This window comes from Conger conger, chromosome 6 (assembly GCF_963514075.1).
Source record: "Conger conger chromosome 6, fConCon1.1, whole genome shotgun sequence".
NCBI lineage: Eukaryota > Metazoa > Chordata > Actinopteri > Anguilliformes > Congridae > Conger > Conger conger.
Window position 1 is genome coordinate 25,447,498 of NC_083765.1, and position 26,961 is coordinate 25,474,458.

Below are 26,961 nucleotides of genomic sequence, written 5' to 3' on the forward strand. Positions count from 1 at the left end.
GAACCACCGCCCGAGCAGCAGGCGCTGGCTGCAGAGACGGCCATAGCGGGAGACCTGCCGTTAAATTAGCCATGAAAGAGAAGAGCTTCAGTACAGCCTCAGCCAGATCATAAGGCCCAAGCCCCCTGGATTGGTTTTGAATTATGACATTAACAGAACTCAAATGGCTCCTAAAATAACTGCATTTCATCTGTACATCCATGAAGGGGAGGGGGTAGTGCGTAATAACCGAAACAGAGGAAGAAGGCCTGGCTTTTAGTTTCATCCTCTTCACCATTTAATATCGCACTTACAGCAACATATAGTGCAGGGGTAGGCAAGAAGGGAACCCTCTTTTCTGTAAAGCTCTTTATGTTGCTGTGTAATCCATTGACCTTGTGCATCCAGTACCTCATGACAAGGGCATATCAGAACCTTATTTGTTATTATCCCCCTGGTGTAAAATCTAGCTTTGACCAGCTTGAAATGATCAGCTACCGTCTGAACTGGTCAAGCAGCTACCAGCTGTTTCAAAACCTAGCTCTAGGTTTACAGTGCTATTAACTGATTTACAACTGGTTCCAGTTCCAAGGTCACTCAAGTGAGATATTTTGGCTGGGAAAAAATAAAAACAAGTCCAGAATACCACCAATTTTGGGAATTTAAGAAGTTTGTGGTGTAGAGGTTTCTATGACCTAAATCTCCGTGCACCCATTTCCCTGCTAATCAGTTTGCACTGTATCAGCCTGCTATTTGGTGCTTTCGGTCTCTTCCTTTAAATTTCCCACAGTTATTTGGTGCTGTAACCTTGGCTGCATCTTCCCGTTATGACACCGAATGGAGAATACTCTTGCACGCTCTTCCTGGACATCAATATTTACTCATTTGCCCAACACTTTTTCATGGCCTGAGATGAAACCGGAAATGACCACAGGGCCCACAATAACTAAAAGCTTTGTTTTTTATCGTCTGTCACCCTGAGCAACGCCTCACTCCTCTCAGGAAGCAAGATTACCCACCATTCCAAAATCTGGCAACCGAGTGAAACTAAACTGGCCACCCTGTGGCTGGGTAGGCCACTTCTATAAAACGTTTAACATAATGCTTGACACGTCTTGAACACTCACTGCAGGTTACTAGGCAATGACTGCTTAACACAGTAATACATAGAAGCACGTTTTACATTTTCCTTTCATACATAATACAACATTTGTATTATGATAGATGTTCCATGAAACTACTGAGTTCAGTGGCAACAAGGGCTTTTGTTTTGGCAAAACTCAGCCCAGGTTCTTGGTTTGGCCGTTCTGTGCATTTGTAAGTCTGCCTGTGTGACAGTCCTGGAGCTGTAGCATGATTACAATGTCCAAGTGAGTACTTCACCCTGGGATTCATTCTCATACTATAAATATAGATTATACTTCCTTTTTTATTTTCCAGAAACATGTGCCTTGAGAGCATCAAGGAGCAGTCAGTTAAGCTTGTAAAATGATGAGCAGTAATTGGAAACTATTGACTCCCTTTCGGTGAATGGCCTCAGGCAAAAGTTTGTCTGCTGGTTATTTCCGTAAAATCGTCTATTTACGTGAATGTGACTCATTAACATTTAAACTGCCACCTTCCCACTGCTTGGGCTCATATTATTGCTTTCTCCACACTTTTCCCGTCGCCACAACAATGAAATCACCCGTTTGCTACAGAGATTCATTTTTAATCGTCTTTGTCCCCCTGAATCAGAAATAATGACCCTGGGAAAAAGTCCTGGCCCATGGTGAGCGTTTATTTAACGACGTTCACAGCAAAGTCCGCTTAATACAGCAAATATCCCTGTGCTAAAGCCAAATAATATTCACCATTTGTATTTATAGGTACTGTATCAAATGACAACAAAATGAAACTTGAAAGAACAACGTCTTCCTTTGTTAACCTAATGAGAATTGTTTGCCCACCTTCTTTGAGTTTCTCTTGTTGTATGGCTGAAGTTGAGAAAGGTTGGGTGTGGTTAAACCATGGACACGAGACAGTGATTTGCAAGAATTTATTTTCTTCCCTACACTCTCATAAAAAATGGTTCTACGAGCAACCCTTCCATAGAAACATCCTTCATCTACGGAAAACGTCCTTCATCTACAGAAAACGTCCTTCATCTACAGAAAACGTCCATGGGTGTATGGAAAACGGCTCTCAGTTTAAGGAAAATGGCTCTCATTTGAAGGAAAACATCCCATGAGGTCTGAGGTCCATGAACTGACGTTCGTTTTCCTGCGATGTAGTCTGAAGTCCACCGTACAAGGGTTCTTTGTTAGGCAAAATGGTTTTTGTCTAGGACCTTTCACACTTCACACCTATGATAGAGAGTTCCATAAAGAACGTTATGGCAAGTTAGCAATCAACAAAACTAAACTGCTTTTGCCTGTGTTTAGCAGTAAGTCAAAGTGAAGGACAAATGTTGATGGAGTACAGGCTGTTGTCTTTTGGATGATTGAGGCTAAATCACTTTTGACTCAAGGTTGTCATTAATGGTTCTACAGCACTCACTAGAACCTACCATTTCCCCCATAAACTTGCACAGAATATTGGATTTATTTCAAATTGGTGGATCCACTGCATTTAATAACCTATAATTGCGTGATTTCATTAACCGCACAGGCCAGATAAGAGTTTTAATTTATGATCACTATCTGACAAAAAACAGGTTGTTAAAAGCACACAAGGTAATGCGAGAGGGAAAAAACACAACTGCAGCATTTAATAAACAGAACTAATCAGAAGGGTAAAAAGCGTAAAGTGCCTCTTGCTTATTACCTCACTGTACTACCTGTGTTGGGTAAAAATAATTTGAACCGACTTCGCTGCTGCCTTATTTCTCTTGCAGTACTAAGTAAACATTCTTTTTTTTGTACCTTGTCAGTTTTTCTGTTCTTCCAGGGAGCACCTGGCATACACTCGTCTCCAGCTGTGATATTGAGACATTTGAAAGGTCCTGGCTTGCGGGAAAACACACAGTGTATCAAACACTGCTTAAGGCAGTGGCTTGTGTTTGTATATACAGTATCGTGTCAGCTTGTGTGACAGGCAACAATTTTAAGCTGTTCAACACCACTCTTGTGCCAACGCTACATGTAATAATAATAATAATAATAATAATATGACAAAGAATTATTATGATTATGATTAATCAGCAACAACAACCCTGTTCCTGGAGATCTTCACACCAAACCAAACAAATCACACCTCATTCAAAAGCTACAGATCTCACTGATCTGCTACTGTATTTAGTAGAATCAGGTGTGCCAAATTAGTTTAAATGAAAATCGACTGAACGAATCTCAGTGGAAGTCCTGGCTTATACTGTACGTTCCCAATAAAAGCAAGGAGCACAGAGTGTGTGCAAACTGTGTCTGGCCAGTTCACATACAGTATGTAGAGAGCTGTGTGGCAGTGGAAATGCCCAGTCTTACAGAGGTTCTGTTAATGATCATACAATCATGAATGTACTGTGTGGGATGCTTGTTCATTTAAGATGATGGTGATTGGAATGTTTGCTATGATGAGATGAGTCCTTGGGGTTGTCTCTGACTGCCACATACACATACATGTGACCAGTCGGACGAGTGTGTGTTAGTTCTAGTTCTGCCAAAGATAATTGCCTGAAGTTTTCTCATTATTTTTTATTCCATTGATCTGGAACTTTACATTGTACCTACTTTTCTCTTTTTGTGAAAGTTCAAACTCTGTTAATGAAATTCTGTTGATGAATTATAAAACGTGTGTGGGACAAAAAAAGAAATTGAAAGCTAGATGAAGTAAATTACATGGACTGCTGCACCCCATGCCTCCATCAACTGACTGATAATGATTAAAACAACTTGAATTTGTAAATGACACAGTGAGTACAGGTGATCTACTCCACAGTCATTGAGCTCTTTGTAATTACATTAATGGGGCTCCCTAGTGAATCAGTAAAACCACAAGCACAGACTCAAGCCTCAGGTTCAGTTGTGCTACATCGGCTGAAAATGGCCGGTAATCTGCAGCAGCGACACACGATTGGCCTCTTCCCACCAGGGGCTGAGTGGGTTTAAGTCTGCCAGAGCAGAGCCTGCTATTGGCTGCCAGAGATCCATGACATTAAACCTGACCAATGATCAATTGTGCAGAGGAGATGACGTGGGGTTACCATGGCAACGAGGACACGGCGAGCTTCCTGGGTCTCTCTTTGCAATTGATACATTTTGACATCACTTTGCTATTGCTTTGATAAACTTTCTTATTAAAATCTTAGTGCGATCATATCACAGAAATTGTGGACGCCTCAGAGATCTCTGTGAGGAGAATGGTTATGAATGACATACTGAGGAAACTTTATGAGGGGAAAACGGGACAGATGGATTGAACGATGCAGTTTAATTTCTGTTTCATTAAAATGCGGGGGGAAACTTTTCACCAAGCCAAACAATCACATCCTCCTCCCTGGTCAGTGCGCCTACATCAGCCACCTTTTGAAGTTATGAAAACAACTTTATTATGCTCTTGAAGGCAAATAAAATGCCACTATAGCACTTTTTACTATGATGGAGGGTGGGGGAAAAATATCATTTCATGCAAATGTTGCATTAAGTTCAGAAATCAAGGTTGTTTTTTCTCCTCTTTTTTTAACTGTTAATTTCACACACGGATGCACAGGCATAACTGTCGACTGCAAAATCCTCCACAGCAATGGGCGGCCCCTTTTCCTGTTGAGTATTTCTCAGTGTTCGTTTAACAGTGGCTTCTTTCCTCAGTGCAACAGAAAGATAAGCTCCCTTGCTTTGTGTCTCCTGTCCATTTTAACATAACATCTTATTTCTCGCTGCATGAGCACCACTACAGAATTAAACGGCAAATGTATACAGGCCACATTAAATTGTTAACACTGTTTTCCACAAGGGTCCATTTATATGGACGGTTTTTAAAGAAAAGAAAAAGATTTTGCTTAGCCTCTCTGTAAGACTGAAATAACCAGTTTTCTTTTTCCAGGCCCCAGTCCTCTAAAATGAAACATCCCAAGATTGCAGTGTGTGTTTATCTGTCTGTCTCTGAGATTGAAGCTTCTAGTTACAGATTCTGCTTCCTCAAAGCAGATAGTGAAATTGTAGCTTTTGTATTTGCTGACACCGTGCTTGAGAGGTTGGACGTGCATTATTGTGGTTCTCGTTCTGCTTCCTTGGCCTGGCACTACCAGAGTCACCCCTACACCGGCTGTAAAGGGCCTTTCTCACCACACAGAGAAATATGCATTTTGCTCATTCGAACCATTTCCCTTTCAACAGATTTCTATCCCTATTTTTCCCTCGCTGATTTGGTAATGGCCAATGGTGATTTACGCCTTTCTCACTGCAGTCCACTGCGTTGCTGCGCAGTCAGACATCATGTGTTACACAGCTGTGCATTCAGACATCATATCTTACACAGCTGCGCAATCAGATATCTTGTGTTACACAGCTGCGCAATCAGACATCATATCTTACACAGCTGCGCAATCAGACATCTTGTGTTACACAGCTGCGCAATCAGACATCATGTGTTACACAGCTGCGCAATCAGACATCTTGTGTTACACAGCTGCGCAATCAGACATCTTGTGTTACACAGCTGCGCAATCAGACATCATGTCTTACACAGCTGACACAGTCCACCTGACTGGCCAGTGCAGTCGCTCTGACAGGGGGAATACCGTACTGACAGAAACTCTCCCTTTGTGGGTGGTGATGAGATCGATGTGCTGCCCCCAGCCTTTTCCTTCTAAATGTGTAAAAAGAGCATTTCTGGACTCTGTTTTGCAGCCTGGCAGGAGTTATTAACAGGGTTAAAGCTGTGTTGGCAGCTACTGTAATATGATTTCACAAAGAGGTGCATTTTTACTGGAGTTAAATCAGAAGGCAGACTTCAGATGCTGAGTTTCTAAAGTCTGGGAAAAGGGTGAGAGCTGGGGAGAGAGGGAGGGGGGGGGGTGTTGATTGAAGTGTTTAAAATCTTATAAGAGGCTAATGAAGCATAATGCTGAGCTGAGCTAAGCTCTGTTTAGTCTCTGTGGACACAACTGTAGGCCGCAGGTTGAAATGAGATTAGAGGAAAAGATTTACATCGACTGGGGGAAGAATTCTATTCAAAAGAGTTGCAAACAAATTTGGAAAAACTTTCCTGGATGTACAGTACAGGCAGGTGCAGTGGGACCTGTAATGGTCTGGCTGAGCACTCTGATGGAGCTGTGGAAGACTGCGGGTGATCGGTGCACTGAAACCGGGGGAAGGGCCCTGAATACAGACCTGCACATTTAGGTAAGCCGATTCGGTTAGTTGTGTTGAGATTAGCCTAGCACAGCAGTGGCAAAAAACTTGCAGGGAGCTGCAGTATCCGCAGGTTTTTGTGGTTTCCGTTCACTCAGCTGTCAGTTAAAGCCCTGAGCACAAGGTGTGGCACGGTGGTGCAGTGGCTAGCACTGTGGTTAACACAGAGCTCACAGCAAGAAGACCCTGGGTTTGAATCCTGGCTTTGTAGGTTTGTATGTTCTCTCCGTGTCTCTCCAGTTACCTCCCACAAGCCAAGAACATGCAGGTTACACTATTTGAGGAGGGATTATAGAGGCTTGTTGTAAATGAGCGTGCGCTGAACCTGCCCTGTATAAATATAGGTCACATTAGCCGAACAATGACTTAAATGAAGCACTGGAGGCGAGAACACCCAGAAAACCAGCAGACACTGTGGCCCTCCAGGACTGGAGTTTGTGTGGCCCTCCAGGACTGGAGTTTGACACAGGATGGGGTTGACTGGAGTGCTTTGTTGTTTGTTTGTTTATTTGTTTGTAATGTAATGTAATGAACAGCAGCATCGCACCATTTGTGTATCTACAGCCCTACCTTGGCCCTTGGAGTGGGAAATTAGTAACTATGGGAGATACAGGTTTCCTTTTATGGTGCTCATTTGAGGACAGGCATTCGTGAACGTTATGATATTATAAGAAATGTGGGCAGTGGAGGTGCAGGAGGTGAGAAGGACCAGCAGAACATTCTGTTGCACTGACACATCTCCCACTACAGGGATCCGTCTGGACTAGCAGATACATCCACAGGAGAGGATGACACCCACTCCGGGCGTTATTTTAACAGCACACTTCTGTGCTTGTGTGTCTGCTAATGCACTTCTTATGCAAATGAAGCAAGTTCATTCATTGTACCAGGTTCGGAATCGTACAGATTACTACACAAGCAACGGGCTAATAAATATGGGTATTGTGAATAAATCCCTAGCACTCAGTGAATCATGTACTGTTGAAAAATATGTCTGCTCTCACCATCACACATTAAAATATATAGTAAATATTTTAATGCGCAATGGTAAGCGCAGACCTAAGAACAGTATTATTCGGCCTTATGCAATGCAACGCATGTATGTTTATTATTTTACATATTTATGCATTCGTACGTATTTTAATTCTGAATAACGGACAGTTAACTTCCTCAAGAGGACACTAGCTGTCCATAGACGGAGACTAGCCCAAAGGTGGCTACTTTTGTAGGAGTAAGAGAACGCAATGGGCTGCCCCTTGAGGTCACGGGTTTCGAGCTCTCAAAATGGCGCTGATTCTATGCCTTTGAGTGAGGAGTGCTACCCGAAGTTACTATAGTGGAAACAATGTAAAAGGACTCTGGAACTGAAACTGCAAAGTCCACCCACCATAAAACTGAAATTCTGCCCACCATAAAACCGCTATGCAAATAAACGTCACTGTTGCATCTAGATTTATTACCTCACCATACTGTTAAAATATTCAGCTGAGGCTACTTTTAAACTTTAGGTAACTTTTAGAACTTCAAACTTCAAAAGTCTTGCTGACTTTTTCTTCCTGCTTCATGCATAGTACAGCGCAGCGTCTGGATGCACATTTAATGAGTCTGGATGCACATACTGTACCTTCCACAATTAAAAAAGTGAAGAAGAAGAGAAAACACGGTGGTACAGATGCTGGTCTCCTCAGGGATGGGGGGATGGGGGGATATTGTCAGCGGTGTGTTTATATGTTGGAAGATCAATGCTTGTGGCTGAATTATTCATAACGGCCCCAGCTTTGCTTCAGGGGATTTGAACTGTGGACATTAACCCCCCCTTAATAGATCACCTCAGCACCACTGATAAAAGTTCATAGCTCATGAACCCCTTCCCCCCGAAACCATTCCATCCCCAACCAAATCACACACCATAAACAAGTCTTATTTCCTGTTTAACAATTCATTACGCATTACTGATTCCCCTTTCCATCCTAACTGTCAGCCTGAGACGCTTTCCACATCCTTATTTATTTAACCTCTTCAGCTCATTTTGCTGCTACTCTGTGATTTACGTGTACTGTGGAATCTACAAGTAGAGGATCTATACAATATGTTTTGTTCTGGCAGCATAGCTGTGTGCGGGTAATGGCCTTTGGGGAATCTACTGCTGTTCTGTGATGGAGAATCACTTCTAATGAATATTTAGCAAAAAGCATTTACAGCTCAAAGGCATTCAGAGTCCTCGGAAACAAACAACACGCAGATCTATTCGGGGACTGAAGTCTCGCAGAATGCGTTCACACTGGTGCGTCTGTATTTATTGACCTGAGGGAGCAAGGACGGGTGGCAGGGTTCTGTGACGGTTGGGAAACCGGGCCTGAAACTGCACATTTGAATACAGGTGAGACAAAGCTTCAGTGCTCTTGGGCATAGCGCTTAACCTGGATTAATTCAGTTAATATATTCGAGAGCTGTATAATTAGATTTTATGTATAATTCATAAATACATATAAATGAGTAAATAAAGTAAGCTACAGTATGTATGTTGCTCTGGATAAGGGTAAGTAATAACTATTCTGAGAAAGAAGTATATATTTTTTGTCTCTGAACATCGCGGCACTGGCAAGGTGCATGAGTACACTTCACTAGTCCTCTGATGAGCTGCAGAGTCCCTGAAAATGTGTAACTTTGGGGGAAAATGGGAAACTGCTCTTGTCACTAATGATGAGCCAGCAGAGCTGTTTCCCACGGTGACTTTAGCTCACACACCAGACTACAGCTGCTGTGAATTATTAGCTGGAGTGATTAATTGCCCCGGAACGCATCCTTGAACCAGCCGCTGTTACCCTAACCTGGCGAGTGGGGATGGGGGTGTGGGGGTGATGGGGGGGGTTAGGGTAGAAGCCAGCCCATCCTGCGTTCTGGCACGTTCCCGGTAACACTGCGTATCCAGCACCATGAGCTCGTCCTCATTATAGCGTCAGAAAAAGATCGCACCGCTAGCGAGATCGAGGCTGCACGTGCGTCGAATTTCCCCCTGTCAATAACACAGATTGCGACACACGTTAAACAGCGGGCTGTAAAATCAGCCATATTCAGCTCTCTCTCCCTCTCTCCTCTCCAACACAGGGCCCCCCTCGTCTGTGGAAGAATAGGGAGAAAATGAGGGAGGAGCAAGGGAAAGTGTGGTGTGAAAAGCAGCTGAATGAGTCATTAAGACTTTACAGCTGTTTGCAGGGACTGAGGGGGAAGGTGGAGGTGGGTGTGCAGGGGCATTAAGGAAAAAGCCTGCAATCACTCAGCCCAAAGTCAAGAGCTGTTATTCCGGGGGGGGAGAGAGACCGAACGCATGACCGAGGGCCGCCTCAGAGAGGACAGCGCGGATTACGCGCTGACAGCCTCTTTATCCCCTCCTTGTTTATTTAGCATTAATTAAAAAGAGAAGAGCAGAAACAGCGTAATTTGATGAAGACGGATGGCTGTATTGACTGCGGCGGGCAGACTGATGGATATCCCTGGTGTACTGGGAGGGCTGATCTCCTCTCGGCACAATGAGGCGTTTATGTATCTTACTCCCCCGCCGATCAGCTTCAAATAATGAAGCACAGCAACACTGAGCCGAGCCTCTGTTTTCCCCGGTCCGTCTGCATTTAAATAACACTTAGAGGCAGAAAACAGCATCTAGCTCACACCATATGTAGAATTTTAAATATCTTCCTACATATAGTGTTATTATGCAAATATTAAAATGCATCGCATATTTGAACAAAATACATTTTAATTAATTATTTTGTTGAGCATGACCTGGTCTTCAAAAAAAATGAAGGAATTAAATTGCCAAAACACTTCATTCAATTCAAATCAATTAGAACTGATAGGTGAACCTTTTCTAAATAGCCACTCTCCTAAAGTTTTCTAATCCCTATTTGCAAGGATGGCAGACCAGTTCTGTTGTAATCACTGTCCCCCAAACGTTGACACTGCAACAAAAACAAGGATGGCAAGAGAATGACAGAAACAGAGAAAGGAGGGGTAGAAAGTGAGGAATAAAGATGGAGGATCACTCACCACCTGTCCGTTCTGCGGGTTCTTGTGGGCATACGGGGGCCCGCGGATGTGGTTCCACATCTGGCCTGAGGTCATGGCGAACACCACACACTGAGGAGCAGGAGGAAGAGGAAGAGGAGGAAGATGCACCTCATTGCTACAGGTGGCGAGGTGCTCCTGAGCTCTACAATCCCATCATGCCGACAATCAATCTGCCTGGCAACAAGCATGCTCCTCCAAAATGCGTTCATCAAGCTGGGTTTAAAACGCATCACTCATGCTCACAATATACCCATTTACACTAAGGAGTCACTTGATCCTGCTCATGGTGTAACTTTGAAAAACAATAATAGCTTAATAACATGATATAGCATCTATAACATTCCTAAGTTAATGTCTTATGAAAGCATGTTCAGTAAGTTATGCTACAAGATATGCTACACGGGTCTGAACTGAATGCTGTTTTTAAATTGAAAGCCGTTGGTTCGGTTCAGGTCCGCCAGGCTCACCAGCGCAGCCATGGCCCAGCCAGTCTTGTTGTAGATGAACTCCAGGTTGTTCCTCCTCAGGTAGAGCAGACCTCCCACCAGAGACACGAGCAGGGCCAGGGCAATGGTGCCGGAGTAGTTGGGCGGCCGAAACACCCGGATCTGAAACGCAGACAGAGTTTGTTTGTATCCGACCAGCGATGCCAAAGACAGCATTCAGGATTCAGAGCCCTTGTTGAGAAGGATGACATCATCAGATTGATGATGTGATCAGGGGAGGAAGGGCTTTCACCAATGACTGCAGAATGAGCCTTTAATGAGAGGAGCTATAGTACTACCTTCGTTCAGTCATGAATGAAAATGTTTTCTACCAACAAAAATCGCTTTGGTGACTCACTGATGACTCATTTCAGGGTTGGTGAAACCTTGTTCCAGCTAGCTTGGACCTAATCTTGATTTATTGGACATATAATTCCTGTGATATAGTGTTTTCTGGCCGGGTGTGAGCACACACAAGGAGCCACACTATTTGTACGGCTGAGTAAGTCTTTCACAAACATTGGCACTGAAAGTCATCTTGCATAGGTTATGGAGTGCCGTGGCGTGGGAACACCCCTCGAGTGAATTGAGTTGTCAGCAGTTATGTTAAGCCGTCTTGGAGCATACCAAGGTAACCTACAGAGAACAAAAAACAATTTTCTTCCCTGCCGGCTTTGTTTGTTTCCCGGCCCCTGTGAAATGGCAGTAAATGTTGGAGGCGAATTAGTCTTCAGTCCGCTCGATTTTTACGAGGAAAGGAGCCCTGGACCCGAGGCCCATAAAGATGTTTGTGTCTTTGCCGAAGGTCATAATATCGCCCGTGAGACCCAAGTGCTGAGAGCACCATCCTCGCCTTCCATCCAACTGGACTATCCCACGTTAGGAAGAGAATCCAACAACGAACCTCAAAACAACAAACACAGGCACTCTGATTCAAATCAATCTGGCGATCTTGTCATATGTAGATATAGCTATGCCAATGCATTCCTTTTGAAGTGTCATAAGTGCCATAATTTCATGTTCTGGGGTAAAAAAGGGATGCAGGTGCTTGGGTCTGAAGTAATCACAGCCAAGGACAACAGAAGGGATTTCTTAACCCTTTAAGCCATGAAATTAAATATGTCATTAGAATGTTTTTAACTGAATGCTGACATGATGCTGATGTAATGATCACTGTTCTCTAGAACACTGACTTAAAATTTCGAAAATAAATAAACATTTGAAGAAAACCTTGAAAAGGTTCTATAATGTCTATCTCCTACTTTCTCTTGTCTTAGAATTTACAATGGGCAGTCATATTCTCAGGCCCCTTCCAACACATGGCTGTTTGGGACAGCAAACCCACACCTTCCCCTCCCTGTCATGGCATTGGAGGAGCGGACTGTATGCACTGCTGGTGCAGGTAGACCGCAGGCACCCACTGGAGCAGAAGAGCCCTGCGTTACTGACAGAAACCATCTTTCGCTACAGCTGATTACGCCACACCCCGCGGCCCGCTGGCCCAGTCAGCGGGTCGTTCAGGATTTAATACAAAAGAGTCTGAGAAAGTCTGACCATGAGGCGATTTAAATTGCTGCTTCTGTACTTTAGTACGAGGGCGCAGGCTTAAATTTAGTGTCTTAAGTTACGCAGAATGCTGAGTTTGATAAAGGAAACGTTTGCATTTTCCTCATAATGAACCCTGATACAGTCCAAGCGACGTAGGCTGACCTAGATTTATGATGCCATAATCTTTGCCACTCCTGCGTGTTTTAGGACAGAACTGTGCCTTGTTGTGTATCACAAACGCTTGTGGAGAGAGCTTTCACAAAACCAAAAAAAGGATGATGTTATTACCACTTATGAGCTAGTACTTCAGCAAAGTGCTTTTGTCATTCTTGCCTCAATGAATTAAATCAGGGCTGATGATTTACAGTAAATATGTAAGCTAATGACAGAAAAACATTGCTTAGTGCTATCAGGCAAACAAATTAATTGTTAAAATTGATTTACCCTTTACAAAGTGTTAGATGATGTCAATGGTAAGCCCTTATTTGAATTATGGATGTTTGTTTTGGTGTTTGCAATGTAAATATCAATGGAGACTATGACCTAAAAGAGTCTACAGCTGGGCTGCTGAATCCTGTTCCTGGAGATCTACTCTCCTGTAGGTTTTCACTCCAACCCTAATCAAGCGCACCTCAACAGCTAGAGATCTCACTGAGCAGCTAATTAGTAGAATCACACGTGCCAATTTAGGGTTGAAATGAAAACCTGCAGGACAGTAGATCTCCAGGAACAGGGTTGGATAGCTCTGGTCTACAGGCAAAGGATGACCTTTGGAGCTGGTCCATCCCTCTCTCCTTTGCCCTGCCCAGTTACTGACCTGCACGTCTGTCCTGTCGGCGATCCACTTGGCCAGCTGCTCCGAGGCGAAGCCGATGCGCTGGAGGTCAAACGTGTCCGCCCTCTTGGGCTTCCCCTTCGGGGGGAAGTGCATGAACGTGGGGGCCGAGTTCATGTTCAGCTGGAGGAAAGAGAACCCAAAATGTCAACCAATCCAGCAACAGCAGAGGCACTCACACTAGAGAGGGATCGAGGGCGACGGGAGGTGACTTCACAAACCCAAAAGCAAATGGAGCCAAGGCTGCTGGGTGAAATTCCTAGGCCTGAGACAAAATTATATACATTACATTACATTATATGGACAATAATATTTACCACAAGTTCAGAGACCATTGGGTCCCTGTTCCTCCAGGACCAGGGACAACATACTAGGTTGTCTACCCCTGACGGCGGCCCTGATTGGAGCCATCAAGAGCAAAATGGATTGATTGGTTTGTAGTCAGTGACAACACACACACAAGCCCAACTCATTATTGGTTTACTCACCCTTCCCTCTGCCTGTGCTCTTTTGCACCCAGGAGGTGTGCAGATAGTTTTTCCCATCGCTAAAGATCCTGGATCAGAATCACTCTAAAGCAGGGCTGCCCAACCGTCCAGTAGGTTTTCATTTCAACTTTAAATTAGCACACCTGATTCTACTAATTAGCAGCTCAATTAGATTATTATCTGTTGAATGAGGTGTGCTTCGTTAGGGCTAAGGTGAAAACCTACAGGACAGCAGATATCCAGGAACAGGAACGGCCCTGATATAAATGCTTGTTGAGGTTGAGTCTGAAGGTGAATGCAATGGCCTGAATGCATACAGGTAAGAAGGATGATTTACCCGCCCAGTGCACACGCGCGCGCACGCGCACACACACACACACACACACACACGCACACACGCACACACACACACACACACACACACCACAAACTTTAATTGATGATGTTCTTCAAAGCGAGGACCACAGCAATCATTTGGGCGGATTAACAATGAGGGCCGCATCATGAATGCTAATGGCGGCCTCTTTGTACAGTCACCTCTGTTGCTTCCCCCTGTAATTAAAAACAACAATAAAAGGCCCCGCCACTCAAAGGGGGCCTCATTACCAAGTTACTTACTTTGCTTGTACCGAATGAGCTTTTGAGCATGTCTTGTGTTACGGGTGAGACGTCCAGAGTAATCTCGCATTAAGAAAAACAATTCAGAGGAAGAGTGCGTCTGCATTTAATTACATGTCATTTCAAACTCCAGCTGTAATTATATAATTGCCTGAGAGGGGCATTTTACCTTGAAGAATGAAAATGTTAATGAAGCACGTTTGGAATCGTGTCTGTTTATTTTCATGCAAAGCAGTGGCACCAAAGTTTCTGGCACATTACTGCAGGTAACCTGTGTTTAACATTGGTGTCAGGGTCCAGCAGTGACGGACAGGAATCAATCCACATTGGTCCTTAAAGGTACAATGGGTCATTTCAGACTTCTAACGGTCAAGAGAGGAATAGCAGCAACAAACACCTTCAAACCTCAACACTGTCTATCCCTCCCCCTTCTCTGTAAATGCGCTGATGTTGAAACGCCATTGGCTGTGGCAATTTTCAACCAATTACATTACATTACATTATTGGCATTTGGCAGACGCTCTTATCCAGAGCGACGTACAACAAAGTGCATACCCATAACCAGGGATAAGTGCGCTGAAAGACCCTAGAGGGAAGTACAATTTCAATTGCTACAACAAAGATAAGGACCAGGGCCTATTTTTTTTAACAACAAATAAACAAACAAACAACAAAGCAAAAGTGACCAAACTTAACTATCCAAATACTGCTTACCTAGCCAACTAAACATACCGAAACACAACGTAAATCACAAAGACAACAATTAAGGTTCACAGGGAGGTAGGGAGGGATGGGGAGAGGTGCTGCTTGAAGAGGTGCGTCTTCAGTTTGCGCTTGAAGGTGGGGAGAGATTCTACAGTTCTGACCTCAACGGGGAGTACATTCCACCACCGTGGAGCCAGAACAGACAGTAATCGTGAGCGTGAGGTGGAGGTTCGGAGAGGGGGAGGTGCCAAGTGGCCTGTGGAGGCTGAACGAAGAGGTCTGGCAGGGGTGTAGGGTCTGATGATTTTTTGTAGGTAAGCTGCTTGGAAGGCTAGCACCAATGTTTTGAATTTGATGCGAGCCATGACAGGCAGCCAGTGGAGGGAAGTAAGCAGGGGGGTGACGTGTGAGTATTTGGGAAGGTTGAAGACCAGACGAGCTGCTGCATTCTGGATAAGTTGGAGGGGTCTGATGGCGGACTCTGGGAGGCCAGCCAAGAGGGAATTTCAGTAGTCCAGGCGGGACAGAACCATCGCTTGGACCAGGAGCTGGGTCGAGTAGGGGGTGAGAAAGGGGCGGATTCTCCATATGTTGTATAGGAAGAACCTGCATGACCGGGTCACCGCCGCAATGTTCTCGGAAAGGGACAGTCTGCTGTCCATCACCACGCCGAGCACTGGGTGATGGCGTGAGTGTGGTATCCCCGAGGGAAATGGAGAGATCCAGATGGGGAGAGGTTTTAGCAGGGATGAATATCATTTCAATGAGCTTGAATTATTGTACAGTTACACAATGTTTTGTACAGAGTGTCAGGCTGTAAAGTGTATATATTGAAACCAAAATTGAAGGACTATAAACACAGGCAGAGGGTGAGTCAACATGTCAGTGAGCCTTTTTCAATGATAGGAAGGGATTTACAATGGGTCTTGTTGACTGATGTTGATGGAGTGATGGAGAATAATTGGGCTGAAACAGTGAGCTCAGTGATGGAGTATGGTTGGGCTCTGCGAGCATTTAACAGTCGGCTTCACATGTATGTCCACCAAACCGTAACGGAACAGCTTGGAGCAGACCAGCTCAGGTCTTGCTAATGGGATCAGCTGACTGGGCGGCTTCAGCCACTGTTCCAGATATAAGCACACCAAAATCTATGCAGTATCATTAAACCTGGGGTGGCCAATCATGTGCCATGGAGGTCCGAGAGTATGCAGCACCGCATAAACCCATGAAGGCAGCAGCTGGGCGGGACTGGGGCTACACTGAATAGAACGGAATGATGCGGACCTCCTTCCAGAACAAACTTCCTCCTCGGTCTCTCCTTCAAATGGCAATGAAATCAATTTTGGGACCAAATTGCATGTTTTCTGTTGAATGGTAATGGTACAGTACAAGCTAAAAAGTGTTGATATTATTATTTATTTATTTTCCCCTGGTGCGGCAACCTTTGTTGGCCTGGAACATCTGCAACATCTCTGACTGAATGACTGACGGGACTCAAGGGAGAAATCAGATGAGTCTACGCCTTTTATCACAAACATACAGCACGCCTTTCAGAATTAGGTGAAAAAAGCTCAAGTGTGTATTCAATGCACCAAATGCCTTTCATAGTCAGTCAGGCACAGGGACTGACTTGGTACTCCAAGAATATATCATTGACAGGCGGCTTGAATGTGTATTCAGAACAGAACTAAAACAGCAGATGGAACGTCTTAAAACATGGGAAACGACAGCTCAAAGACCAGTCAGTCACCTTGGGTTCATAGTTCTATTTATTACCCCATCCCCTCCCCCCTTAATGTATTCTCCCCGCTAATTACCGCATACAGTAGCACCGGTTTGAGTGGCCCTGACGGGAATTTGCGCAAATTGGCGAAGGGGCGCTCCCACCCTGGAGAGTCGGAGGGCTCACCTGCTGGAAGACGTCCGCCCCTTCGTCGTAGTCCACCACGGTGAAGAAGAGTTTGTTCGAGAAGGCGGAGGAGTAACGCCACGAGTTAGCCAGCACCTGGTACTCTTCATTAGCCTGCCTGCGAGAGAGCAGACAGAGGGAGGGAGCACAGGAGCGAAATGAATGAAACCGACGAATAAGGACGCTGTCCGTCACCGTGTGAGGTTTAATAAGGCTGATGGTGCAGGCCGCGCTGCCGCTAATTTGTTGCTCAGATGCCAAAATAAGGAAATAACGACCCGTCTGAAAACACTGATTTTCCAGCATCATCTTTTTTTAATTACGTGCCGGTATTGCAGGGGGAAAAACACTCTTGACAGATACCCACTTATTTCTCCGTTGAAAAATAAAAGCAAAAAGCAACCACAGCCCAACAGGAGTGAAGTCGCTTTACTGCAGAGACCATCAGTTGGTTCTTCTCTAATAATACATTGTAAATGTTGAAAGCATTCTAAAAAGTTTTTTTTTTTTTTTTTTTTCTCCAGGATGAAGGTTTAATTAGAATCCCAGTTAAGTGTACTGCAAATATTGAATGTGGTCATCCATTTTATTCAGCTTGCTCATGTATCAGTCTGTCAGATTGCGCCATAATTTATGGTGCACTGCCCAATTTGTGGTCCTTTTTATCATGAGGAGATTGATGACAGAGCCCCACTCCCATCCCTTATGAGGTACCCTGGGGGAAACTGGAGTACCCTTGTGGCACAAGCATGAAGGTTTATTTGTGTGTGTGAGTGCATGTGTGTGTGTGTGTCTGTGTGAGTGTGTCTGTCTGTTTTAGCACATGACTGCATGTGTGTGTGTGTGTGTGTGTGTGTGTGAGTGTGTCTGTCTGTTTGAGCACATGTGTGCATGTGTGTGTGTGTGTGTGAGTGTGTCTGTGCATGCATGCGTGTGTGTGTGTGTGTGTGTGTGTGTGTGCATGTGTGTGTGAGTGTGTCTGTCTGTTTGAGCACATGTGTGCATGTATGTGTGTGAGTGTGTCTGTGCATGCATGTGTGTGTGTGTGTATGTGTGCATGTGTGTGTGAGTGTGTCTGTCTGTTTGAGCACGTGTGCACGTGTGTGTCTGTGCCTGCAAGCGTGTGTGGGCGTGTGTGTGTGTGTGTACATGCATGTACGTGCATGCATCTGTATGTTTGTATGTGTGTCTTACATGTGCGTGTGTTTGTGAGAGCGTGCACATTAAATTTTGTCCCAAGTTGTGGAAAATGACTTTTCCCTTGCTATGTGGATTATAAAATTGTGTTATAAAAACACTGTGAAACTATCAAAACGGTCCCCAAGCAAATCTCCACAATCTGACTGAATAAAATGTGCATTTTAACAAGCCGTTTGGACTTCAGTGAAGTTATGACATCATAACGATGCGCTTGTTTGCCTCAGCATGGCCCCCCTTGGAGCTGGAACAAATCCAAGCGCTCGGCACAGACGGCGTTCAGCTAGCCGGCCAATCAGAACAGAGATTCATTAATATTAATGAGCCTTAAAGACATAGTCACTAAAACAGCTTGTTCTTGGTAAAGCTCATGAGAGGCCCCTAGAAAATAGACATCTAAAACTGGACAGAAATTGTTTTTGGTACTTAAAACCACACAAATGTCTTCTTATGGATATCAGGACCACAGAGCCTTTTTTGTTTCATCAGACAGGAAGAAAGCAGAGAGGGTAATGGATAGACAAGGGATCACAGGCCAGAAGGTGCCATGGCCTGGGATCACACTACCAGCACCGGGGATGCTTGTATGTGGCTCTGGATTCACCCCCAGGTGGACTGTGTTACACATCTCGCTGTTGCATGGGCTATATTTTCTGCTCACATGGCAGTGCTGAATTCATCCTAATTATCTTGAAACATGGACTTTTCTAATATACTATTTCATCTAAAATGTTTGCACAGCAATTCAGTTAGACTTTGTTGTTTTGTTTGTCTGTTTTAATTACTTTTTGTTTTGAAGCCAAAAGGCCCACAAAGTCTAGGAAATCTCCAAACTCTCATGCCCTCTAAGTTTGCACTGTTCCAGTCAGCTCGATTCCTCATTCCGGCTAACAGCCACAACAACAAAAACACTGTTCAATTAGAGCGGGGCACAAAGGTTGCCTTCTGAAATCTGTTACAAGTTAAAAGTTTCCGTGAGAGAGCAAGCTGACAAGAGTGTCCTTGTGCGCCAAAACAACCACACTCATGAATACTACATGAGCTGCACAAAAAAAAGAAAAGGGATACAGAGACACTTGTCTTTCGGGATTTACAGTTCTTATAATATGACATGTTAACATGCATCAATGTTAAATTTTTGCGTTCACTATTTATGTGTTTGCATTATGAATTGGAATTGTGTTATTTCAAATGCAGTGGGACCTGGATGCAACATACCACGATGACAAGTCATTTGTAAGCAATTGACTTGAATAATTAAAGTTATTTATCTGACGCTTTTATCCAAAGTGACTTACAGTTGATTAGACTAAGGCGGCCTGTAGCGTAGTGGTTAAGGTAAATGACTGGGACCCGCAAGGTCGGTGGTTCTAATCCCGATGTAGCCACAATAAGATCCGCACAGCCATTGGGCCCATGAGCAAGGCCCTTAACCCTGCATTGCTCCAGGGGAGGATTGTCTCCTGCTTAGTCCAATCAACTGTACGTCGCTCTGGATAAGAGCGTCTGCCAAATGCCAATAATGTAATGTAATGTAAGCAGTGGACAATCCCCCCTGGAACAAGGCGGGATTATGGGCCTTGTCCAAGGGCCCAGTAGCTGTGCGGATCTTTTATCTCCGGGTACCGGCGGAGTGACTGCATTGCTGTTTAAAAAACGATTAGCTGACGTTGGTGTGGAGGCAGGCGAGGACATCGTACTGCCGAACCGGAGATGAAGAGAGCCATCCCTCCCACGACACACGTCAACGCTCAACCGTCACGCAATGCTTCCTCCCTCCCTGCCGCGGCACTCCGCGATCGTATCGCCGCGTAAACCTCTCTGCCCGGGCTGTGAGCGAGACACGCGTGACATTGCGGGACACGTTTCGGGAGTGACATCTCGCCTGAACGGGGCGCATGTGTTCCCCCCTGGCAAGATTAATGCATTTTTAAAAACTTGTCAGGGCTGGTGTGGCTTTAAAAGGGAATGCAAAACATATTTACCAGGACAGCGGGCGATTAAAACACCATTATGGGTCACGCGGGACTCCAGTGGTGACAGGCCACATAAAGGTTGTCCCAGAATGAATTAACTTTCGCCTATTTTTCTGTAATTTGCATGTTAATTTCCCACATAATCTTAATTCAATACACTGTAGACACTCAGTTCTGTGCTCTGAGAGAAACCCATAACAGATGCAGTCCCCAGGTCAGTGAGTTTCACCCTGTATTAAATAGCACCTAGCTGGCTCTTTATTTACTGAAATACCCTACTTCATTTCCAGGAATCATTTTATGAAAAAAACATTTTTTGTTATTTTTCTCTCTGCAATTTAGAATATCCAATTGCCACTGACCTGCTAACATCGCTGGAACATTCTCGGCCAATTGCAGTGCAATGTGTCACCTCTGAAGAGGAATGCACTGTGCAATGCTGAATGCAATTCAGTTTCAATTCAATTTTATTTGTATGGTGCTTTTTACAGGAGACTGCCACAAAGACGCTTTACAGAGTAGCAGATGGGGAGAAAAGCCCTCAAACAGTGGTGAGAACTAAATGGCAGAACTAAAGCGGGCATGGAAGGCGGACCCTACCTGCAGACGGAGCACTGTCTCTGGGGCTGTAGGGCGGTGAACATCACGATGACAGAGTAGTTCCTGGGCGGCGCCTTGACGAAGCGGCGGAACTTATCCCCGTTCATGCGCACCACGGACCGCCGGGAGCTCCACTCCATCATCTGCTCCACCTTCTCCGCCAGCATGTTCTGCCCCGGAGAGAGAGAGAACCATGAGTATCTGCCCCTGCATGCCCCTGGCCCTGTCCCACCTGCCCCAGCCTCTGTCCCACCTGAACCTGCCCCTGCCCCTGCGCCACGTCAACCAGCCAATGTCACGTCTGACTCCGCCCATGACAAAATGTCCTCTGAAAGGGAGAGAAGAGGAGGAGGAGGAGGAGGAGGGAAGGCAGAGCACACGGGTGACCGTGCCCCCTCCTCTCCCCCTCCTCTCTCCCTCCCGCAGAGTGTGCACTTAATCACCGTGATGAACTGAAGGACCCATCCAGCAGCTTCCTGCTCTGCTCTTAATTAACTTTGCTGGGATTATTCATGTGGCTTGTTGCACATGAGGGTCCACACTTTAGTGCAGACGTATGAGCAAGCTCAACGGCACCATAAATCCTGCACTGATGACGACAAGAATGACACATACTCACACACAAACTCTCTCTCACACACACACACACGCACGCACATACACACAGAATCACACAAACACCCCCAACACACACGCACACTCACACACACACACACACACACACACACAGCCCCCCAACACACACACGCATTCACACACTCACACACACTCACACACACACACACACACACACACAATCACACACAGCCCCCCAACACACACACGCATTCACACACTCACACTCACACACACAATCACACACACCCCCCCCAACACACACACGCATTCACACACTCACACACACTCATACACACACACACACACACACTGTTAAAAAGGAAGGGGTCTGGGTGGAGCTGTTAGGAAATTCCTCAGTCCTCAGTGGAAAAGCGGCTGTGGTCACTTTCCTCTCCTCTTGTATGTGTAATGGCGGACCGGTTCGTTACCGCGGTTCCCAAAAGCACACCGCCGGCTGCTCACCGTCCCACCAGCGAAGTCCCCAGCACTGCTTCTCAAATGCACACCAGAGCGCATGGGGGCACGCAAGCTGCGTTCATACTGCAGCAGTGGTTATTAAGCGTTTATTAAGCAGTTATTACCCAGTTATGCAGCAGTTTTACAGCACCTCCCCTCCACAATAAACAAAGTCAGTTATCTGGTTCCATTTGACGCACCCGTGTTTATTTCTATACTTTATTATGCCTTAGACCTGTCCTCCTAAAGCTTGGTGTCAGTAACTCAGTGTTTTATCTTATAACTTATGTCCTATTCCATAATCGTTTTATGTCTTTGGTTTAACATTTTAGTTCAGTTTGAACAGAAAAATGCCCACAGAATGTTTTTTTTTTTTTTTTCCTGCTTTACATTTTTAACATTTTGGTTTTGGGACAGGAGGCAGAGCTTGAGAAATGGGATTAGTGTCTGCAGTCGGGAAGGCCTTAAGTCCTTGATATACAGAGAAAAGACGGGTTTGCTAGTGAGGCGAGGTGGAAAATCCTTGATCCCTGCTGCATTTTCCACAGCACAGGCTAACGGCAGGTGGACAGCACAGGCACAGAATGCGTAACAGGGTGATGTCTGGGCCGAAGAGACGCCGTTTGTAAACACACACGCCCTCCCGATGCTCTCGTTTCTGAATGGTGTTGGTTTCCCAGCTGTCCTCCCTGAGAGATCAAGTCCAAGTGCTAGTGCTGAGCCATTACATGACCAGTGACCGGCCAGAGCATAACTGACCGCAGTACAGGGAAGGGCTGTACTTGTCAGTGCTTGATCTGTCTCCTGTAAACTGTCTGCATTTTGGAGGAGAGTGGCACTGCAGAACCACATTCTCTGCTGAACAGACGGAGGAAGGCGCAGGGATGAGACATGTGTGGACACCCCAAACTGAATGAAAAGGGGGCTAAAAAGTGATCTCCAAAAAGACCAGTTCATCATGAAACTCATTTGCATGAACATGAAAACTGTAGTACAAGATGGTATACAGCCATAGTACAAGATGGTGTATAGCAATTTTGGTTCTCTTTACTGCTGCTGCTACTGCTAGTAGAACTGCTACTGCCACTTTCAATATGAATCTTCAACTGTTTATCCTTACTCGTAGTAGTAATCTACCAACGGCCATTTTAAATCTAACACTTGAGCTTTCAGAAAGAAAATGGTATCTTGCAGAAAACAATGGCAACAATACAATAACTGCAACGACAGTTTCAACCGTTTGACTCGCCAAATCCATGATCCATGTTATGGTTTTACTGGGTCAAAGCAGGCTGTGTCTGAGGGCCTGTGTGCGACAGAGCGACCGCGTGCGCGGTGAAGACACACGCCATCCTGCACCACTCCCGGGCTTGGCGTGAGCGCCGTTGCCAGGAGCCACCAGCTGGGCTGTCGCATCCGTGTTCAAGGGCACCCAACGCTGAGCCTCCATCAGAGCCGCCTCCAGAACGCACTTACGAGTACCAGTCCTGCAATCACTGTGCGTTCTGCTCGTTCAGAAATAAAAAGCCCTCAACTCCAGGCCAACAGGCTGGTCCTCACCGTAGACCACCAGGACAGGAAAGCCACTCAGCAGATGATCATAAACACGCAGGGTGGCCAACAAATCACCGAAAAATAAAATATACTACAAAAACTACAAAATACGTAAATCTCAACTGGTATTTTAGTCTTTTATTTACTTAAAAACGTACTTCTATCATTACTAAATAACACAAAATGATTGGCAGTTTTGACTCATTTCAAGATTTGTCAATGGGAAATTTCACTTGTTAAACAAACAGTAGCTTAAAACAAGCTAATATTTTTTGCTTGAGGGAAAACAGTAAGATTTTAAGTCTCATTACAAAACTGAGGGCATTTCACACCTGTGGTTTCATGGACTAATATGTTACAATGCTGCACCTTCCCTTTGGTTCGATTTGTTATTCACATGGCACTGTTAAACAGCAGACCATAACTTGTAAACAAATGGCACGTGCAAGCTGTTCTCTTGTTGTTGAGAATTTTGGTTGGGGAAATGTATCATCTTCCTTTGGGAAAACAAAGCAAAGAATCAAAATGGAGCAGCTGCATGTATGGATAATTGTATGAGTTGCGATTCTCTGGATGGGCTACATCTCAAAAACAATGTGTTGGTGCATTTGATTTGACAACATGCTACCTCTAGACACCTCCGTAGGATATGTTGTCTTTCTCACTGTTTGCAGCTACCTAGCAGCTAAAGCTACAAACAGAATGTGCTGCCCCATGAGTTTTGCACAGCAGATTAGTTGTTTTAGGTTTGTTGAGTCGATTGCTTTCTCACTACAATGGAACCGCCCCAGATGTGATTGTTGTGTTCACACCTGCCCAAACAAAGCACAACAAGGTGCTAATCGCACCAGGGTTTGGTTCAACCGGACGAAACAAGGCATGCGTGAAAGCGCCCTAAAACACTTGTTAAGGCAGACCTTTTCTGCAGTGTATGCCTTTATTCTGAAGTAGATCTGATTTGATTATGAGAATGGTATTTTCACAGTTAGTAATGCATTGTCGACAAATGAGAACAAATCTGCATGGCGGGCTCTGAATGGGGCAGTGACAGCTCTGTTAATCTCTGCATGTATTTAAAAAGGCTCCACTAATCTGAGCGGGCGAACAATACCGGACCAGACAAAGGGTGCCAAGGTGAGCCACGGCACCCTTTTCTTATGCAAATACAGGAAAGAAATCCAGAGACTGCCCTTTGCTTCTAATTTTTCTGTAATACTGCAGAGTCCGTTTTCTGTTAATCGTCATGGCAACGGTCAAGTTGGGCATTCAAGTCTGAAATCTCCTCGGATTCTTAGAGAAAAGAGTGTTTGGTTACTTAGTAAATAGTAATATTGTTCAACAAGACCTAACAATATCCCTCAGTAAACATCACTACAGAGCACCATACAAGTGTCCAGACTGGCAAGTTAGCAAAAGATGTTAATCCTTCATCGTTTGTGAGCTTCTGGTGTTGTGAACGCTGAGATTTTACCGCCATTTCTAGAGACATCAAGAGAGCGGTACGGCTGAATTGTTTTTAGTCACCGTAAAAAAAGCCGTCATTACTACCTGTGAAGACCTGTTAATAAGACTAAAGAAATGGGTACTTTTTAGAAGAGTGTGAGTACACAAAATAATAAATATATTCTCACTGCTTTTTTTCCAAGGAGACAACCACATGGAAAGATTATTTAACCCCATCCTTGTGGTTGAGTTGTCAACATCCCAAATTATTGTTGCGTTCATATTTCTAAGATAGTAAAAACTGTGACGTAATAAAACAGCAAGATGGCTATGCCCAATTATTAAAAAGACTCTCCGCTAGCGAGAACAGCACTTTAGATGCTTATCAGCCTCTTATTTGCAAAGCAGGGCAATAAAAGAGCAGGCTCCCCCATGCAACTCTCACGGTTTACAACCCTGACCTAGTCACAGACGAGGAGTATTCTAACAATCCTTGATACCATTTATCTAAGTCAAAAATCATGTTTCAATAAAATAAATAAAATATACAATTCAGCAGTTGCATGGATAAACACATTGGTTTTTTTCCACTTTTATTGAATGTCCAGCCAACATATTTCTGGTTTGGTAGAAATATACGTTTGTTTATATTTTAAATATAATATTTGTTTTGCAAATTATTCGATAGACATATTTATGGAAACAAATATTCCACCTGGTTATGAAGCTATGACTGTTTCTTTAATTTAAGCCTTCAAACATGTGTGTGCAGCAAATAGTTTTTTAAATATTGACACTAGGACTAGTACAAGTAGGTGGAAATTGCCTTCTAGGGGGCCAAAGTGGAAAGAGTTAAAAAACAGAATAATGGCTTGATGTAAATTATTTATTTTTTTGTCTTTGCTGGACATATGACCTACTAAGCACAAACAGATTCTTTTAGCACTATATGTTTATTTGGATCCAACAGATTTTTACAGTTTCTGTCTTCTAAGTAGGACAAGAATGAACTAATTAGTGTCAGGGCACATCAAACAATATGTGTGATGTGCAAATGTGGCTGGTGTTCATCTCCACCTCCCCACATCAAACGGCTGAAGCAAATATTGACGAGATCACTGCAACCCAACCCCCACCTCTTGCCCTGCTTTCCCCTCCACTTCCTCATACCGTAGATCAATTTACTGTTCTACATCAGTCCGTACTGGGCTTCGATTAGGCTGAAACAGGCTTAATGTTAGCGATTCTTTAAAGGAAAATGGGACACCAAGCTTGGGAAAAGGACTTTGCTTCTCATGTTTTCTCAGCTATAAAGGTCAACAAGAACCAGTTACACATCCAGATCTGAGAAAAAACTGTCAACCCCGAACTGATCCTCTGAACCATTCATTATTTTATTATTTTGCAAAATGACAGGCTGTCGGGCCTGTGTTGGGTGAGGCCGCATTAAACTGCAGCAAAAAAAAGTCTGTTAGACAGCTTCCTGCTGGAGTGCAGATTTACTTTTTTTGTTATTTTAACAGCTAGAATTTACCTTTGAAGTTAGTGGTATATAAACCAATATAAATACCGACTTTAAACTATACTCAGTGAGGACTTTATTAGGTATTTATTACTTATTTCTTTAGAATTATTGGTCTTATGCTGCTGTAGCCTAACCACTTAGAGGTTTCTGCATGCCACTGATGTAATGTGAGGTTATTTGCATTACTGTCACCTTCCTGTCAGCTGGCCCCTCTCCTCTGACCTCTCTCATTAACAACACATTTTTGCCTGCAGAACTGCTGTTCATTGGATGTTTTTTCTTTTTCACACCATTCTCTGCAAACTGTAGAGACTGTTGAGTGTAAAAATCCCAGGAGATCAGCAGTTTCTAAGATACACTAACCACCCTGTCTAGCACCAACAATCATTCCATGGTCAAAGTCACTTAGATCCTATTTCTCCCCAATTCTGACATTTGGTCTGAAAAACAGCTGAACCTCTTGACCGTGTTTGCATGCCTGTATGCATTTAGTTGCAGCCACATGATTGGCTGATTAAGTATTTGCATGAAAAAACTCATGTACAGGTCTACCTAATAAAGTGATCACTGAGTGTATGTTCACTACTTAAGATGGATACAAATGAAATAACAATTCTTCTCCATCAAG

General features: G+C 44.3%; 1 protein-coding gene across 1 annotated transcript in view; it reads right to left on the minus strand.

Moving 5' to 3' along the window:
- Positions 1–26,961, minus strand: part of tusc3 (tumor suppressor candidate 3) — a 69,104-nt gene that overhangs the window by 15,385 nt on the left and 26,758 nt on the right. Inside the window, exons 2-6 of the mRNA XM_061245669.1 lie at positions 20,738–20,907; positions 16,965–17,082; positions 13,227–13,367; positions 10,844–10,984; positions 10,356–10,445 (exon numbers count right to left, since the gene is read on the minus strand). Coding sequence (XP_061101653.1) covers positions 10,356–10,445; positions 10,844–10,984; positions 13,227–13,367; positions 16,965–17,082; positions 20,738–20,907 — 660 coding nt within the window. The remainder of the gene's footprint in view (positions 1–10,355; positions 10,446–10,843; positions 10,985–13,226; positions 13,368–16,964; positions 17,083–20,737; positions 20,908–26,961) is intronic.